Here is a 19819-nt window from a genome sequence, read left to right as displayed (position 1 = left end):
CATCAAAATCCTTGTGAGTTGCTTAACGATACTAATCGAAACTTAAAAACTGAATGATACCAATTGACAACATAGAGGCGCATCATATACGTCACTAATTTGAACGGTTAGCTTGATGGTCATTCTTTCCAAATTTTTAAACTGGCCAGATAGGATGGACGAATGCCAGGAATCTCATCGGTTATCTGAGGACTTTGTAACATTCTATGACAAGGCGCCACCGAGGAAAGTTTTCACGATAAGACGAGAAAGACTGCTCCTCTTCTCTCGCTAATGTATTTTTACTTCCGTTGATTCATCGGTGAATTGCAAAAGCTTGCTTCGAGACCAATCCTCTTTTTAGTTGGGTTATGAGCAAATTCTCGAGACCTAGAATCCTACGTTCTCCGTATTGTTCCCGAGTATTTTTCAGATCGTTATCGTGGGATGCACTCGACGTGGAGATTGCACGCTTATTACTGTCGATGCTTTCGCTAGCAACTGGTAAATTTGTAACAAAGAATCCGCGAGATTGCGAAAGGAGCGTCGAAGTAGTCTAATGAACATTTAAGTTTCATTACTCGCAATTCTCCTCAATTTCCCTGATAGTCAGACGATGAAATTGCGGAAATTCAACAGGCTCGGACTACCATGCACCAATTCGTATCAAAATCTTTCTAGATCAAACGAATCAAAAATAATAATGAAATTCTGTGCTCCAGAAGTTCAAAAGACGTTGAAATACATATCTTTAATTTTGTCTATTTGATTGCGTAATAGATTTATTTATATTTCTTTAAGAGTGTATCGGCGATCTTTAAACAGATCTTTTACATAAGACCTATTTAGTCGGTTGATATCTACTTGGAACTGTTCATTACGTTTTTTGCAGTCGTGCGTTAATTTAAGAAAAAACTCAACATGCAGTAATACCAGCCTGCTTTATAATTCTTCGTATTTAAAGTTATTTTTCTTCAACTCATGCATGATTACAAAAAAACGAGTGGATACTGTTGGCAGTAAATGTTTTCTGGGAAGATAACGAAAAAAGCAAACATATGATAATCAAGATTGTTAATTATTATATACGTAGCATATTTATTGTATAGCTTTGTATCAGATTCTAATCTCTCACTTAAACAATCTTTGATGAGAAAAGTATTATTATTAGACAATTGAATAATATGCAAGACACATTTAGCCTCGCGAATCGTGCAGATTTTGGACAATATTTAGGATATTCATTCCTACTTCATTGGAAAAAATTAATCTGTTTCTATCTTCAAAGAATTCTTCCCTCCAGAGATCCAACAGGAATAAAGGCTTTTCAGTAAAAATGTAACAACTTCTTTCAGTTTTCATTCTTGTTTCTCGATCTTCGATACAAGGGACTACTCTCAAATTTTCAATTAATCGAAATTGCAATAATCGCTCTGTTGAGCGATGTCTTGATAATCAAAGCTCCGCAGAAATATTATTTTAGTTTGCATATTGGAAGGAAAACTCGTTTGCTAACAGAGAAGTGGCAGTTGTCAAACGTACTCACCGACACAAGCTTGATAGCGCTGATGAACTCTGACACACGCGGAACGTGACTAAGCCAAGAGTTAATCAGCGAGCCACAAATCTTTGTTTAACTTATGCGGAAAAGATTTAATAGAGGCGCAAGGTGTTGATGCAATTTCTCCTCGCCGGATGATGAACCCACGCGTCGTTTTGCTCGTTACATCCTCGCAAACAAATCGAGCCACGACGACACTCGAAAACGGCTCAACGATGAATCATTGCGTTGACTAATTGAATTGTAATCGGCAGAATGCAGGGATAATGTATTTTCGCGATTTCGCGAATCGTTTCGTATCACTAACATTCACGCAAATTATGTGATTCGTGTACAATAGTTTTATTAAATTCATCAAATGCATCGCACAATTTTATACTTTAAAATTTTTTGGAGGGTTTAAGGTTTACTGATAGGTAGTTAAGTGGTAGATATATACAATCCAGTACAAATTAGGATTTTTATGGTAAACTCTTATCATTATCTTGTCATTTCCAACAATACCGACTAGGGATAAAATAAGATAGCAACACTACAGTGGCGGAAAGTGTAACTAAAATATATAATCGACTACGTGCACAGTTTGTCGATAGTCAATGGTTTTGTACTCTATATATATTATGCACATTGTTTATCTATTTTATCTCCATTTGTATTTATAGTTCGCGTATTTAAAATTAGGAACTATTTGTACTCTTAAGGTGCATTCATACATCTCATTCACTCATAACAATTTTGCATACTCATCTGTGATTCGAGTAAATATATGCGTAGTGATGTAATGTTATAATAGAGTTCTTCTATGCCTACAACAAATGGCTGAACAATGAGATTTGCTTTCCCCATAGGAATTTTTGCCGCTTTATCGATGGAATATAGAAATATTTCATATGATTTTACCTACCGAGTAAGGAACGTACAGTTGGTTTTGTCACGTGCTTTCGAGGGCGACACAAGAAGCACGAATTTTTTTCAATTAAACGTATTTCATCGAAGTGTAAGATAATTAAAAAATCCTACTGAATGCCACTTTAAAATATTCGAATGTCCTTCTCTAATGAATCCAAGGGATTCTCAACTCATGTTATAAACTGATTTCATCAAACGTAGGAACAACATGCGAATTACATTTCAGAAAAGGATCGAACAATCGTTTCCACGACTATTGTTCGCAAGAGTTATGTGCTCTTTAGTTCACTATAATTTCTCCTCTTGCGTAGATATTCAAGCGTTAACAAATTGCATAAACTGCAAGTTTTCCCTGCTCGTGGAATAAGGTCCTTGCTGATTAATGCAGACATTCCTATGAAATTCTCTCGTTGGCCTCCATCTAATTTCTGAATAGCTCCGGCCAGACATTGTTTCAACGGAAAGGAAATCGATGCTCGAGAGTCAGGAAATCCTCATTCATCTTGCCCGGGTAATTAAATGTGGAAATCGGCTGTCGCGCGTAAAAATAGAACACCGAAAACTGCGTTTTCGCCAGTTTTATTATTGCTAAAAAATCAATTCACCTCGAGATTTAACGATCCATGGAAAAGGAAGTGGAATATAGATGGATGGAGAGTCGCAATCGTTCCACGCGACGTATGTAATGATTCAGATGATCTAGTTTTAGTGGAAAGAATATAAAGTAGCCATAAATTAAAGTAGCCATAAATATTCAGTAGCAACGCTGATTAATCTTTAGATTTTAAACTTTTACGATGATTGGATGACGTATTTGTAGTTCTTGGGTTTTTAGTAGTAAAAAGCTGAAAAGCCACGAATATGTCATCAGTTATTGTAGTCATTAAAAATTGCAAATGCTATTTAATTGATCTCGGAGCAGTGAAATTTTTCTGAATTTTCTGTCATATGGTAGAGATCGTATACAGAAACGTTTAATCAATTTTAATACATAGACGGTACATATCTAATTTCAAATAAGAATATAATATTGTTAATATTAGATTAATTAATATAATGTACCAAATTTCAAAATATCTCTCCTATAAAACTTATAAAATGTTGCTTATTATCCCCCTATAATCTTCATATACTAAAAGCAGAAGGAATAAAAGGAAGTACAATGTCAAGTTCAGCTGAAGAGAACGCTAAATAAAAATAAAATCTTTTAATCATTTTAATTAGGATAAGCAAAGCGATCAAAAGGTAATTAAGGTTATTCCAGGAAGAAGCGACAAATTAACCTGGAAGTCCAGGTTGCACAAGCACATGCATATTTGCATATGCAATAGGGTAGCAGAGACTCGCTATGTCGACTGATTCTGGAGCACGAAGAAGAGGCGCGTTGAGTGGATACCGAGCCTCGAAGAGGCAGGTGGCTCGGCATCTAAACGAGGATTTTCTCGACATACATATACCCCAGTTGCGTTCCCGAAAGCTGAATTTTCTCTTTCATCGTTCGAAAGAAGCCAACTTGAAGGATCCTCTTCTCGTCTGAAACTTCTTTTCCGGCTCGTACACGAGACAAGATCTCGCTTCGTTCGAACCGCTGCATCTACGAAAGTTCTGTCTTTTACGCGACGTTACGGCGTAGAAGTTGAAAAAGATCACGGAGAAGTAATTCGACTCGAAACGAGCCGTGAAATATTTTCCCGACACTACCGCCTTCAATTCTATTTCAATCTCCACACACAGTCAAATACTGTGCGTATATGTTCGTTTAAGAGGCGATTCACTGATTCCGTGGAATGCTTCATTTTTAATTGGCAAACGATCCGTGGCTGTTGTTCGTGTATGGAATAGGTCGGTTTAAAGACGGCAATTTTCAAGTACGAATGTTCTACGAGATCTCCAGCGACCTGTTTATCCGTTCTTGGGGATGCAATTCAGGGTAGCCGCATTGCGCCACCCCCTACTATCAGTCAGGGCTGCTTATAAAAGGTACGCTTGTAATTTTCGTTCCGCGACGCGGTGCACTCTGCGGTTTCTGACTAGCCGGAAGACGGAACACCGGAAACACCATCGTCAACGCTCCCTTCTTGACCGTTAAATCGCGTTACGTAACGACGCTGCTCGAGCATCGCCCCTTCCACTTATTTATATACTTCGAACGCGACATTCCAGCTTTCGTTCGCTAATGTATTCTCGGTGGAAAGCGGAAATATGGTGAATTGGTGAAATTAATGAGGCTTGAAGGTATACCAAATGTTGGTATCGACCGGCAAAACAGTAATTTGGCAAGTTTAAAGGGAAAATAAGGTGATCGTGCGTTATTAGGAACGTAGAATACCAACTTGGAACTATTTCTTCTTTTGCAGTTGCAGCTTCATTTTTACCAACACGGTAATTATTAGGAGCGTCGCAAAAATCAAACTGATCAACTTCTCATTTTGTAAATCCCTCGATCTGGTCATCCAGGTACACAATAAACGTTCGATTCTCAAGGAACGGCTGATATACTTCCATAGGTTCACTTATTTTATAACAGTAAGTAATAGTAAATTCGAAGAAAAATTGGGAAAAGTGCTTAGAAGATGTCATCGCTTTTTCTTGCCTTTTAGTTTATAAAATTAGACAGTGCAGCTTCTGAACGAGCCATAATAAGTGACCACGAAATGTTGTTGCACGCTGCTGTATTTTTTATAGTAATTACGCGTTAATCAGTTAGATGCAATATGTTAAATTTCGTTTCATTTAGTAGTGTTTCTAGATATTAAGCTTTCGCGATACTAATATAATTAGAGTACATTTGTGGCACTTTATATCTCGATCGTGTTTGTCCACGATACGAAATGTCAGAAGGAAGCGCGGTGTGTCGTTAAAGGCAAAATTTTCAAGAAATCCGAATTTTTACAAACGTGTCATATGCATAAATGTTCTCAGTGGTAGTAGTAAGCGTTCAAATACTTCATCTATTTTAACTCGTAAAAGATTAAACAACACATACGAAGAAAAATTCTAGGTGACTTGTGGGAAAAAATCTCGTGGAAAAAATTCGTCAGCCATGCGATATAGAATTTTAGTACCGCGTGGAAATGTCGAGAGAGAAAAGGATTGGGAGGAAATGGTAACAACACGGCCGAATCTGTCAGCCTAGTTCTTTGATCTACGAGGGCAGTGTAGTAGTAGCATTCAGTTGCAACGGCGTGAAAAGTCTCTCGTTCTCCACGCTGACTTCCCCTTTGACGCTGTGTACGTATATGTGTGCACAGCTTCGTTTCCTCCCTATCCCCTACCGTGGTCCTGAGCGCTTCTCGGTGAACCAACCCCCACCATCGGATCGCGGTGTATCGAACGGTCTATGACGTCATTGAACTTTCTGTGACGTCATGCCAGTGGTTCTCAACATCCACGAAACCCGGGAGGAAAGTAACTCTTCTCGGCCGTGTCATCGACCAAGCTAGAAGCCTCTTCGATGGCTCTCCACGGTACGAACTGTACCGAAACGAAGCAATCGTATCGAGATTAAGTGAATCGATCGAACGTCTCGAAGAAAGAATGAAAGCACGTTTGAGCACCACCACGAGAGCATCAATTTTCAAAGATGAGTGTTGTCACTGAAACTATTAAGCCGAGATTGATGCCCTATTGAGAGGACACAATTTCGTGGTAATGGGTTTGTGAAGAATTCATAGGGGGCGGAATATGTTTACTGAAAGCGAATATTCTCCTCTTTGGCGATTACATTTTAATTAACCGGTGTATGAAAGACAGAAACGGATGGCAGTTGAAAAAAATGTGTCGGTAATGCACACGTGTACGGGAAAATGTTAAAGGTAGCGAACAGATTGGATTAACAGATATGGAAGGAACAAGTTAGACTAACTGTGAATCATAGAATTTGCAACGTACGTGGTATCTGTCGTCATCCTCGATAATTTCGATTGTAACTCGCGTGGGCAGTCTGTGTGCACGTGTTTATCAGGAACGGTGGTTGAACGAGGTACCGGAGGATGTAAAGGTAGGAAAGCAGTGCCACCAACCCCTGGGGACCATTGATCTGACATTCCCTGCGGTGACGTCATGCTCATCCAATAGAAACGGGTCAAACGTCATGAAAAATGGCTATGCTCGTAGGACATTGGCTACGATTCAAGGATGTCGACTTTTTGTATCTTTCTCGAATCATTTACCAAGATAAAAAGTCGCTGTATTTCACTTTCATCAATCGACAGTCATCACCCTATATAACTCCATATATAACTACAATTTCAGATTTTGACAATTCGAACGCAGTCACGTTTCTCAACTTTTTAATGTATCGGCCCTTTAGTTTCATAATTAGTTAAATTACAGCTTTGAAGATGTAAAATGAAAATAGTCTGACTCACACCATTATTGATTATCAATCTTTCAATCATCGTCAGACTTTATCATTGTTATTCGTTATGAAGTCGATGTAAACTTTCGCGATAAATTATTCGTCGCAAATAGATAATCTTTCACGATACCACTGTTGGGATCTGATATATGATTTATTAATGCAAGCGCGTAACACAACAGTCGTATAAAATGTCCTATGCATGTAACAAAATTGCCATGCATTAAAGTAAGTCACTGCTTTTCATTATTCTTTATGCATACCCTAACTTCTCGTAGTAATAGTATCTTTATTTGTTGCTAAATTACGTTTCTTTAGTATTTTTTGTGCATAGCTTGGAACGAGCAGTTATGTTTCCTGATAACACATACGATACACCCTTTGCTGTAATATAATAAACGAAACAACCAGACGAACATCTAGTCATAAAATTTACATATACAAATTCATTGAAAAATTTAAGCTTAATTCAAAAGAAACTGACACTGTCCAATTTCGTTTTCTATCAAATCGCAAAGCGTCCCTGGTAGATGTACACCGGCAGATAAAGGGAAAGAAGAAAGGAGTAGTGTACTCTGGAGAGGTCCTCGCAGCAAAAGAGAAGACTACTAAATTGCTTGTTTCTGACAGCGTGACTCGCGAGGAGGTAACACGCCGGATTTTCAGAGATATTATTACGTAACGACACTCTTTTACCCCTAGCTTAGGCGTAGAAGAACCTCTGGGCACTTTTGTTCGGAGGCCTCGTTATTTCGAGGAGACGTCAGAAGCTCGTACTCGTTACTAACCCTGCATTGAAACGGCCGGGCTGCGACACATAAACCGGAGAGAGAGAAAGAGAGAGAGAGAGAGAGAGAGAGACAAAGATTCACGGATTTTTTTCGGTGCGCGATCTCCGGGTGCGTTCTTTTGTATCTATTTCTTCCCGCTTTAATCCGTGGAGTTGAAGTTAAAGGCAGTGCCCCACCGATTCCAAATCGAGAGGCAATGTCAGTTTTACGACTGACGTTCACTGATAATCAGCAAAATATCAAAGTGACTCACGGTCTTCTGGACCGGCATTGCGAGGGCGTATATCTACTCTGACCTTTTGCCTGGCTCTGGGATCAGCCAGTTTTGTACAACTAACACGATAGAATCCGATTTAGTATTATGTTGTACTCGAGAGTGGTTAAGTAGATAAAATCTGTGACGAAATTCCAATTTGGGAATAATAATAACCGGGAAACCTTTAATAAGGAGAAACGAGGAAGGGAATCGACGAAAGCATGAAATTATATACAGTAGATTTTCGAATCTTGATAGGAAAACAAGGAACAGTATCTTATACCATTTTCTTTCTAAACCTCTTCCAAGGCAGAATCATTTATTTTCCAGGAACTCCTCAAGGCTGGCTGCATACAGGTGTTCCTTGATAAATTGTTGGTGAATTATTTAAACGGGGCATGGAACATTGCGAGCTTTTTCTCACAGTGGATCGCAAACAGGGTACTTTTATATATTAGATTTTCCAGACCATGCGCTCATCGATGAATGGCCACGACTGGTTAATTAACCCATCGCGACCACGTCTTTAATTATCATATGCTTGAATACCAAATAAAGGGGCGACCTAACCTAATTCCATTCCACGAACGAATCAGCGAAAAGGAAGCTAGGCCAGTTAACGAAGGAAGGAAAGAATTAGAATCGTCGCTTTTACACACGGGAAAATAATCAGCCGCCTAGTGAAAAGAGCTCGGACGCTTATCTGCGTCGATTCAGAGTTCACTAACCCTAATATTGCAGCGGTACGTCTACGGCTAGATGGAATTGGTATTCCAAAGGTAGGAAGAGAAAGGGGAGAGGAGATAGATGTAGAAAAAAAAGGTGCAAGAAGAGGTTGGGAGCCAGGTGGAAGAGAGAACCGAAGAATAGACCGACATCAGCGAATCTACCGAACAGTCATGCGTTGTGGGTGAGCAACGTGCTCGAGGGGTTTGGGGGAAGGAAGAGCGCAGATTCCGTCGTTTCTTCCCGGGTGGTTCCATCCCTCCTCCCTTTATCGATCCTTCTCCAGCAGAGCAGTAGCGCAACATCGTCGCTAGGAATCAGCAACGGGGACCATGTACCACCTCAGTGGATACCCGGCCACTATGCCGACAGAAATGTTCCGATTCTAGCTTTTACGTGCATTGCGTCACGCACTCCCTAGTTGCATAGTCACGCGTATGATTGATTCGATGAATCCTTTACTGATCGGTTAGTAACAGTCAGCGGAATATTTCAAGCAAAATTTCATAAACGAACGTAGTAATAAGGTCCAGGACTTTATTGCCATAATTTGTTACGCGGGTTATAGATTCGGTAGTTTAGGGGTTAAGGGTAATTGATGGAATAAAAACCATAATGGTATATGTCAGAATATTGAGAATTTGGGTTTAGCTATCTATCTCAACTATAAGGGGTATCATCCCTTCAGTTTCATAATTAATTAACGCGCAACCTCATTCTCTTGTCACGATATGTTTTTACGGTCTGAAAAAGTATAACGAATTTTTATAATTACAATGGATTGTCATGCACCGTTATGATACTCAGTATTTATCCTTCGATTAATTATCGTCAGAGTACCATTCGTTACAGGTTATAAATTCGCTTAGATTTAACAAAATTTATTATCAATCACCTTTTACAATAAATTCCAGTACGTTTACCAAAATTTATCAACAACCCTCAAGCACTATGTTAGAATATTTTGTATAGGATAAAGCCTCGCGGTAGTTATCGTCATTATGGGGCTTATATTCCCCTATAAACCTGCGATAGATTCCAGTAGATTTAACAAAGTCTCCCAACAAACACCCTCTCACAGTACCATGTTTAGAACGTATTACACAAATAAAAGGTTCCCACCAATCAAAATCTATTCTATTCCAGGTTCTAAACCTACGAAATAAATTCCAGTAGATCGGCCAAAATTTCCGACAAATGCCCCTTCAATAACCTAAACCTACTCGGGTATAACTCGCCTGGAATATAGCCAGAGCTCTGTACCCGAGCCAACGCCAAGAAAGAAACTCGGAAGGTAGGAACGCTCGCACAGGTAGAACCGAACCTGTATAGATGCGCAGTGCATGGATGCGCCTTCGAACAGCAGCGGCGAGAATCGTGAACCAGAGTCGCGTAGTTGCAACCCTGTGGCTCGTACGCGCAGGCGGTCGAAGTTCCTCGAAGACCGCCAAAAAGTATCGAGGTCGGCCGGCTAGTGGCGGAACGGGCCGAGTTGCGGCGGAAATTGCCGGGTCGCGGCGAACAGCCACGAGCCAGACCCGTTGCGCGGTTTGCCTCGTTGCAGGCGCACAGTGCAGCCGCCGGTAGAAGTAGCCTCGCAGTCGCTGCTCGGCGATGTTTCAGCTGAGCTGAGCGCACGAGGAACGCTCGTGTCGCCGGCGCTGGCGTTCGTCTCTCTTCTCGTGCTTTTTTCGCTCGTTTCTTGCCGCCTTTCCATTCACCTTCACGCGCACGTCCCCGATTAACCCCGTGGACACCGGGCTCTGGCGCGATCCACCATCGAACGAAACCACCGACCACGACGTAAGTGCTCTGTGACAGTTATCACGGTGTTGCTTAGATACTATACTATACTCCCACTTTTTCGCTGTGACACGATGTATATTATACGATTGATGTTCGAGAGTCGAATTGAATGGGGGGAGGTAGGCAGTGTGAATAGGAGCTGTTTGGTAGAATCTCGTTTGGTGAATTTTTGGTGGAATTGCATACGAGAATTGGTTTATTACGGGGGATCGTTACGTGTGTCAATGGTTAGATTGGAAGGTTTGAGCTAAGTTAAGGGGTGGGTTTGTGTCAGTGTTTATTAAGAATTGGCGGCTTTTTTGCGATGTGTTATCGCTGGTGCCTTCGACCAATCGCCGGCTGTGTTTACATATGCGGTCGAATCGCTGTGCTCTATCCTTGACGATGAACGGCCTTCGTAACTTCGCCTCGTAAATTCGCACGGGCTCGTAGAAACGTGTTGTCGAGCCTAATCAGGTAACCGCTTGCTGAAAATGTCGCGACGATCATATCGAACGATATATGTATTTCAACGGTGTACATATCTTTCTCGCACCACAGACATTCGAATCATTGTTTATCAAAAATATACGTGTTACGGTAATCGAAATATTACTAGAAATTGAAATAAGAAAGTAGGATATTCAAGTGTAAAAATAAAATTCTTATTTCTGACCCTTGTTAACATTTCGATAATTTAATGGATGTGGCAGTCGCAGCGGGACGATGACTAGTTGTTTACCCGTTTGTTTAATTAAAGGCTTGTATCCGTAATACGGTAAAATTGTGCACAAAACCGCACGTTATTTCTGTCTGCCCAACCCCTCTCAGCCTGTCTAAAGTTACACGTTCGCTGCAATTCGATAACACTAGGCTAGCGTACTCGAAACGTTAATGATACTACAATGGAGCTTAATGAATGGTCGATTCGTGTTCTATTCGAAGCGTTTTTCCACTAAAACGCGTATAGGCGTCGATGACGTTTCGCGACCAAATCAGAAAACGACCCCCCCGCCCTCCCCCTTCTTTGTGTGTGTGTGCGTGTGTGTTTCTCTCTGTCACGGCATCAGGTTTCGCGTGGAGTCACGTGAGGATGAGGGAAAAGAGTGGGCAGATCGATTCTAATCGTGCAACACACGGCACAATCGAAGTCGGGCCAACGGTGAACAACAGAGGGAGGAAAAGTGGCATAAAAATAGAAGTCAGAGCACAGGACGTGTACTTGGCCGTGTAGCCTATGCGATACGATGTTATCCTGCCGCGGTGGGTGTCCTTGTTCTTGCGACCGCCATTACGACATGTCAAGGCGAGACGCATATGTACGTGTAATATTAGATCGAGCACGATAATCGTCGTGATAATAGCGTAATAATTTTTAACAGCGCGGTTCGAGGTTCGACCGTTTCTCGACGATATCTTCTTCCTTGCGTCCCTTCCTCTCTTCCTTTCTCTTTTTTTTCCTTGGAATATCTGGAGAAACATAAAATGTTTAACTTTTAAGGATCGTATTTTATTGAATTCTAAAAGAGATACGGTTAATTTAGATAGTTGAAGTTACGTATGCAATAAAGAATTCTTAGTTTTAGAATGATACGCAATGATACATTTGTACAGGTATTTATCGAAAGCAAAGAAGATTTAGAAAAATGATACAAGAAAATTCAATGTTTCGCGTATTAAGAGCTGGTACGCATATATGGTATTGTGTTTCTCCTTCTTTCTCCTTCTTTTCTCCCTCTCTTTGGAATTTTCAAAGGAATTTATTCAGATGTTTGTAGAGTATTGAGTGTTGTTTCTTCAATCGTCACTATAATAGCATACAATTTCCAAGAGTATTTTTGATACGACTGCTCCTTGACATTTTCTTCTTCCTCTCATCTTTTACTTCTGTGTATTAGATTGTATATAACATTCAATGATTTCTTATAATTCATGCTTCATTGAATTTTAAACCCGATGACTTTAATTTAAAAATATTAAGGTTATACGTGGAAGAGAAAATTCCCCGCTTTAAAATGGTATGTAATAACGTATCTTCAAAAACAGAAATGTTTATTCAAAAGGAATGAAGATTGAGAAAATTGATACTATAAAGTAGAACATTTTATATGGTAGATCTTAATACTTATAGCGTTGTTTTTTTCTTTTTTCTTTTTTTTACTATCTTTTATCCTCTTTTCTCATTCAAATTTGCGTCCATTTTTAAAGAACTACAAATTGTACATATCACGCTGCCGCGTTTTCTCACTTATCACTTCATTTTTTCCCGGCTAAAAGGCGTAAAAGCAGAGCCGCAGTATCCGTGTAGCCGTGCTCGTTGGAGTTTTTTTCGGAGTCTACGAAAAAACGCGTGAACTTGCCCTTGCACGAAAAACAGCGAATCCCAAGGTGGCGTGCGTTTCTACGGTGTCGGATGTACAACGTCAGTCAATATATCGACTCATTTCCGATAATGTATTGCCACTCGAAGTGATAACACGTACAAAAGCACACGCTTAGATTATGTTACACGTACACGACACGTCGAAAACGCCTTGTCTCGTATCGAATTTCTTACTCTTTTTTTTTACCCGTTTTCGAGATACTACAAACCATGTACCAACTTTTTTTAACGGCTCGTTCAATTGCTAGTAGAACAACGCGCGTTCTATTTGATACGTTTTCTTATCTCGAGAGAACGGTATCGAGTTTCGCGTATACACTTTACACGCTATTATCTTTACTACGGTTAGGAAGACCGCGTCCTTTTTTTGTGAGCTTTGTTCGATTTGGAATTGTTCCATAGTCCACAAACACGGAAATGAGTATTTGCGAAACACAGAGAAAATGAAATGTAAATAGGTTAAGTTAGATTAGTAGATTTCTGTTCCCATTGGTCGAATGACCCATTATTTTTTAGATTTATTCGTGATACATGAATATAATCAGTTTTCTATGATTATTGATAGGATAATGTGATTCATTGTGACATATATTATTAAATCGTTAGAAACAAATCTCGCTACTTGGTAAATATGTAACAAATCTTTAGACTTTACAAATTTAACTATGTTAGTAATAACGTGAATCTGTATAAGTTACATTCACGATCTAATCGAAATGGTAAATTAGACCATCGTAAATTTTTCATATTCGAGACGTCAGAATAAGCAAATTGACAGAAATCTTATGAGATTTGAATTTTGTGTGGTCCAGTAACTTACTCTAAAATTAGAACAAAAGGAATTATTGCTATTCCTAACTCGGCTCTCTACGATTACGACTACTTTTTTCTGCCTTTGATCTACCTTTTTCATAGCTGGATTCCTTTCTGATGCATTATTTTTTTTCATGGTTGGAAATCCTTCTTCATTTCCTCCTGATACTTCCTTCTTTTTTGCTGTTAGAATTCTTTCTTCAACGTCCTTGCACTATTTTGTGTAAATGGAGTTCCTTTTTATATTTTTACGTCTCACTTTTCTCTTTTTTTTTTCTTTAATCGTGGAATTCCTTCTCTAACGTTCTTCTTTTGTTTTTATGTTTGCACCTACTTTTTTTTTAAAGTTTCTGCGCTGCCTTTTTTAATCGATAAAATTTCTTCCTAACGTTCTCGCATTGTTATTTCTACGACTAGGATTCCTTTTACGCCTCATTTTTACACTTTCTTTCTTTAGTACTTCCTGCTTGGTGTCTCTACTGTCTTTTTAGTTACTGGAAAATTCTTTTTGATTGTTCTAACCTCCTTCCTTTCTTTTTTCTATTGAAATTTGTCTCAGTACTCTTGCATCCTTTTCGTTTCTTCAATCTCTCTTTCTTCTCAAGTTTAAAAGTTCTATCGATGCTAGAACTTTTTCTCTATATTCGAGAATCCTCACCCTGGTAGAATTGCTTCAAGGAATGCGGAAATTTTTCCAAGTCCCAGTTTCATCATGGCAGAACGTATAGCAAGAACTCGGGTAATAAATTAGTTTCCCCCTTTCATTATTCCCCAACCACCTTGATGAACATTATCCATGATAGCAGAATCTGGAAGAGTAGTGCTACAACACTCCTGAGATGTACATCAATCAGATAGTTGCCAGGAGCAATTTTTGAGAAAATGACCCGCTAGTAACCACTGGTTGACCACAAAGGATGAACGTCGTTCTCTTCAAGTAATCGACTAGAGGGTAATTGATAGCGTATATCAGCCTTGGACACCTTGACAATGGCAGAAAAATCGAACTCGAGAATGGAGATTTCCCTTGAAATATTTGCTGTCACCCATTCTTCCATAAACGTAATCTGATTAATAGAATTTGCTTTAATCATCCAAAAGATGTCTATTTTTTTTTAAATTAATTGGGTACTTCATATTTGCGATTCTGTATCTTAATAAGAAACACATCCATTCAAATGTCTGCAGACAGTTATTACTAGCTTCACAATTGGAAGAAGTTATGTATGTCACAAAGACATCAGGAATTGGTATTTAGATATGCGACAGTAACATGACAAAATATAGCTATTAATAAAGCTAATATTATATGATTTTTAAAACACAAGTGCAATTTAAAGTTTCTAATGTATGTGCATTGAATATCAAAGTTTCGTTAAAAATAGGAAACGTTGTAAGACCTTCATATTACAATGTTCATCAATCACTGGAGATGCTGCATCATCTAATGTTCCTACTCTTACGTAGGTAATTGATAAATAAATCACAAAGATTATAATGAAGCAACGTAGCTTCAAATCTTCTATATTTATTAATATTACAAATTAATTAGAATCTAGGAAGATTCAAGTGACTCAGAATCTCGAAGTTAGATGAAGTACTATATCTCACCCTAGTTCCAAGCTCCATTAAAACCATATAGAATCTTACATGCTATCGTCATTGTTACTAAATCAATGGATAGTAGCATTAGTCGATGTTTTAATTCAAGATCTCAAGATACCACGAAGACTACTATTATCCTAACGCCACTGATAGGGACGATAGCAGCATCTCGGGTGCAAATTGCAACGATGCAAGGGTACACGACCTAGCCACTGGTGACGTAACAGCTCGCGTATTTCTAGAGCAGCTGGTTAAGAATAGCACTGCAAGTAGACGGCTGAATTAAATATAGTCGGTGAACGACCGGCTAACGCAGTACGAAATTTTATTGAAGTCACGGAAATCCGTCAGAACATTGTCCAGCTGATAGACAAATTTTTTCGAACCACCAAAATAATCAATACGTGGGATCAATGAAACGTCGATTGTCATAAGACGTTACAGATGAGACGCTGAGAAGCGACGCTGATCACTTTCGTAAACTGTAATGTTAGGGAAAATTACAATTACTAGCATGATTTTTCAAAATGTACCTCGAAATTCGCGATTATTTCTACACATGTACATACGCGTTATTTATCGTATTGTATATACGCATATATATATTTCTGCGTGTAATAAACAAATTCATAGAAACTAGTACTCTGCTTGCTGAGGTGTTGAATATTAATTATGGATCTGACTAATGAAATTGTGAGCATCCTGCAAAATGGAGTTGATCGGTGACTTCTGAAAAGCACATATGGTGATTCTAATGAAAGGCTTCGAATATTTTTCCCTTTCAATTTTTCCAATAACCGAAGCATCACGGAGCAGAAGATAGGGCATTGACATATCTTCCCTTCCTTTTTTATTTTTTTACTCTAATCACTTGCAACAGAGAACTGTTTCATTCTACATATTTCAGGAAGACATTAACGAGGATTATAAATATCGGGAAACGGGGGAAGAAATACAGATGACAAGGGACGTGGGATTGTAAAAAACGATTTGATGGAAAACCAATACCCAATAGTCATCTCCCGCTGACCTAGAACTCCTCCAGCTCGCCTGCTGAACTTTTATCAGTACATTGAAATTCTTCGCGAAACATATAAAAATTCCGATCACTCTATAAAGAATCATTCCCGAGGCCTGCACACAGCATGCAGTAAATTCTTCCTTTTACAGACTAATAGACTACAGTAGCTAACAAAAATATTCAAATATTTACTGCAGAATATTTTTCTGAATATATTATGTGCATTAAATGTCGTGACTAGTGTAAATGAGACACGACTATCGTGACTATGAACAGTAACGTTCGAAACCATTCCGAAGATGTGTGTAGAAGTTATAATACAGAACATTTATTACAAGTATACACTCAGTGGAAAATTGAGTAGTAGTTTTAAACATACAACTAGTACTACAGATGGTTTCACTATATATCGTTTTCTTGTTCGCCTTGTTAATAAACTGCAGAAATTTATGGAAATTCATATTTTCACAAAGATAAATAAGTAAGTGAAATTTAGGTAGGAAATTTGTCTATCTACCAAATATCGTAACAAGTATTCTACTTTGGATATATTTTTACATATTAGTTCATTCTGTATATCTTTGTATCTTCACAGAATTTCACAAATACGATACAAATTTCACAGAAATACGTACAAATCCGCGATCTACTTATTAACAACGAATAATGGACTGTTCAAATACTTTGATGGTCTTTGCAAAATCTATGCTTGCAATAAATATCTTGTATCTTCTACATGCATTCTCAGTTTATTCACAGTTTTAAATTTTACCAATGTAATTACGATAGCCATTACAGTGCCAATAAATTTCAAAATGTTTTTTATAATATATACATATAAAGCTTCTAGAAGTGTTCGTACACTTTCGCCAGCCAGCGTATGTACGAGTATGTAGAAGTTTTTAACGTTGAAGAGTCAGTGTTGCGACTAATTAAGCGTTTCGAACAAATGATCCATTATGAGACTCGGAGAGCTGCGTTTCTCTTGTCAACTGCATTCCGGCCAATTGAAATGGTAGCCGCGTCGTTTCAATATCCTCGATGAAGTACAATACGCCGGTACAAGCTATTGTCCGACACGGTAATAATCGGATGCGATGTCATTAATTAATCAGCGCCGAAACGATTTCCCTTTGACGCGTGTTTCACTATACAAGACGCAATGCGTGTACATAGTTGCGAACAATCAGACCACTCGAAGGAGTTATTTTCCAGTGGTGTGAATAATCATGAATGGCTGGATTAATTTTCCTAAGCAGCAATCGATATCGAGAAAGCAATCATTATGAGATCGTCGAATACAGTGATGGATAAAAGAAAATTTAAAATCGATACGCTGTGAATTTTAGTAACTTTTGTAGTAGACTAATTTTTCTATCATATTCCTTAACAATTGTTTATTGTTCGATGTATGTTATATTTATTCATTGCTCTTATTAGATATACGTTTATAGTGCTTTCTTATATTTTTAATTTCAATTTTATATTTTTAATAATTTTTATATTTCAATTTTGCTTTCATTTCAGAAAAAAAGAGTGAATTTGTAATGTTTCAACATGAAATTGAAACGAGGCATCATGCATACCAACTTGTGAAGATATTTTTTAACGTTAGGAAAATATAATTAGATCGAAGATGATCGAAAGAACGTAGCAGGTTTAAGTATAACGATGAATCTAATTTTTTTCTTTTTTTTATTCATCCACTCGATTCCATTTTTCTTCTTGTCTTGTGAATATCGATTTTAACAATATATAACAACCATACTAATTTTCGAATTTTTCTGTTTTAGATAATTAATCATGCCGGTGGTGCCAGCTTTGGCTGAGGGTGCTGGCCAACTGGAGGACCTTGACGAACCTCCAGAGCCTCGTGTTCGCGGAGGAAGCGGAAGAGCCAGTCTGATGAAACCCCTGGTTGTTCTTGCGCTTCCTGGCATGTATCTCTTCTACAAGTACAGCCAATATAGAAGGGAACAACGCGAATTGTCTCGAAGGCGGGTCACCGAAAGGGAGCTTCAGCATCTTCATCATAAGATCGTAAGTAATTTGGATTTTAATATTAGTGTTGTAGAATGGTCCAATCCAATATTTAGCGAATTTAAATGAAATATGAATTTAATATGAAAATGTAGAGTACTGTAGAATACAAAAGTCTTGGACCATTGATTAAAAAGAAAGATTTCGTTATTACGAATGAATGTCGGGATACTCGAGGACTCTTTTTTACGATAAATTATCAACTGACAATGCGATCAAATATTTAAAATTCTTGCGAAAGAAACCCCCTGTGTAGGTGTATGGTATTGTACCTACGAAAGTCTTGGACCATTTATTAAAAGGAAAGATTTCGTTGTTACGAATGAATGTAAAGATACTCGAGAGTTCTTTTGTACAATAAATTACCAACTGACGATGCTATCCGATATTTGAAATTCTTTCAGAAGAAGCTCTCTGCGAAAATGTACAACATTGTACAAAAGTCTTGGATCATTTACTGAAAGGAAAGGTTTTGTAATGATATATAGATGAATGTAGGAATACTTGGATCCTTTAAATAATGTATCAACTAATGATATTTAATGAATTGATAAGTTACAAGTTCGTAGATGATTATGGCTTCTTACAATTTTACGTCAAATAAGATCTTCAAATAATTTGCAATTCGTAAAATTAATTGTGCCTACTTTTTGAACAAGTATTTAATTTGTAATAATTAATACTGCGTGTTTTTAAGAATCTTTTAAAACAGAAAGATTTGTTTCTACGTAAAGAGAATTCATTAAAAATATCACCTAAATCTTTTGTACATTTAGATACGTATACAAAGGATATTATCGCTACAGATATACCAGTAAACTACACTAAAAATCAGAGAATTCATAGAATATATCCTGTTTCTCTTAATAATCATTTTATGCGACTCTCTGAATCCACCTGTTGTGGCTGTTCCACGGTTCTGTCGTCTGCATAAAGAAAAGGCGACTTGATTTCTTCGTTCGAAATAGCGCAGCTTCGTCCAGTGTTCATTATATTTTCATCGAGTTTCGGCAAGTGAAGAGAACGCCTCCCCTAAATATCCAGAGCTTCGTCGATTCTCTTCTTTCAATGAACTCGTGCCCTTTCGTATAATCGTGTTGCATCGTTGTTAAGAAGCTTTCAAGACATTCTCGCGATGATTACTAGGGACGACAGCCGGGAAGAGGCGTATCTAAACACACGGTATCCGAGAAAGTAGACTCGAAAGGATGAGACAGCCTTTACTATAGGAAAGCAAGGGGAAGGGAAAGAGGGTTCAATTACCCGAGGTTAACGCGATCATCCCTCACTCGAAAGCCTCTGTAACACCTCCGAAAGGCTAAAGCCATTTATTACTGTATATTTCCAGCCGTATTGAATGTCCTTCTTTGCTCACAGACCTACCTTCAATTTTATATCCCAACACATATCCTTTTTACCTTCTTCTGTGTAGTTTGTCTTCTAACGTATTTTTAGGATTTACAAGCATTGCATTAAATTTATCTATGTCGAGTCCAAAGCAAGACGATTTTGGCTACAATCTCCGTAACACACAGCCGATCTGAAATAATGTAAGCTCTTTGGAAGATTTTTAAGCATCGCACTAAATTG

At 38.3% G+C, this 19819-nt stretch overlaps 1 protein-coding gene across 5 annotated transcripts in view; it reads left to right on the top strand.

Annotated features, from left to right (window-relative positions):
* LOC122574788 (general transcriptional corepressor trfA) overlaps positions 1-19819 on the top strand; it is a 133079-nt gene that overhangs the window by 73268 nt on the left and 39992 nt on the right. For 2 of the 5 annotated variants that reach the window (XM_043742806.1, XM_043742807.1), the window contains exon 7: positions 17983-18229. In XM_043742806.1, coding sequence (XP_043598741.1) covers positions 17993-18229 — 237 coding nt within the window. In that variant the 5' untranslated portion in view covers positions 17983-17992. Of the gene's footprint in view, positions 1-10001; positions 10386-14230; positions 14516-17716; positions 17847-17982; positions 18230-19819 lie in introns of those variants that run through there. The other 3 variants (XM_043742808.1, XM_043742804.1, XM_043742809.1) reach the window with 3 other exon arrangements.

Source organism: Bombus pyrosoma, linkage group LG14 (assembly GCF_014825855.1).
Source record: "Bombus pyrosoma isolate SC7728 linkage group LG14, ASM1482585v1, whole genome shotgun sequence".
NCBI classification, from domain to species: Eukaryota; Metazoa; Arthropoda; class Insecta; order Hymenoptera; family Apidae; genus Bombus; species Bombus pyrosoma.
This window is presented reverse-complemented; position numbering and strand designations above follow the sequence as displayed.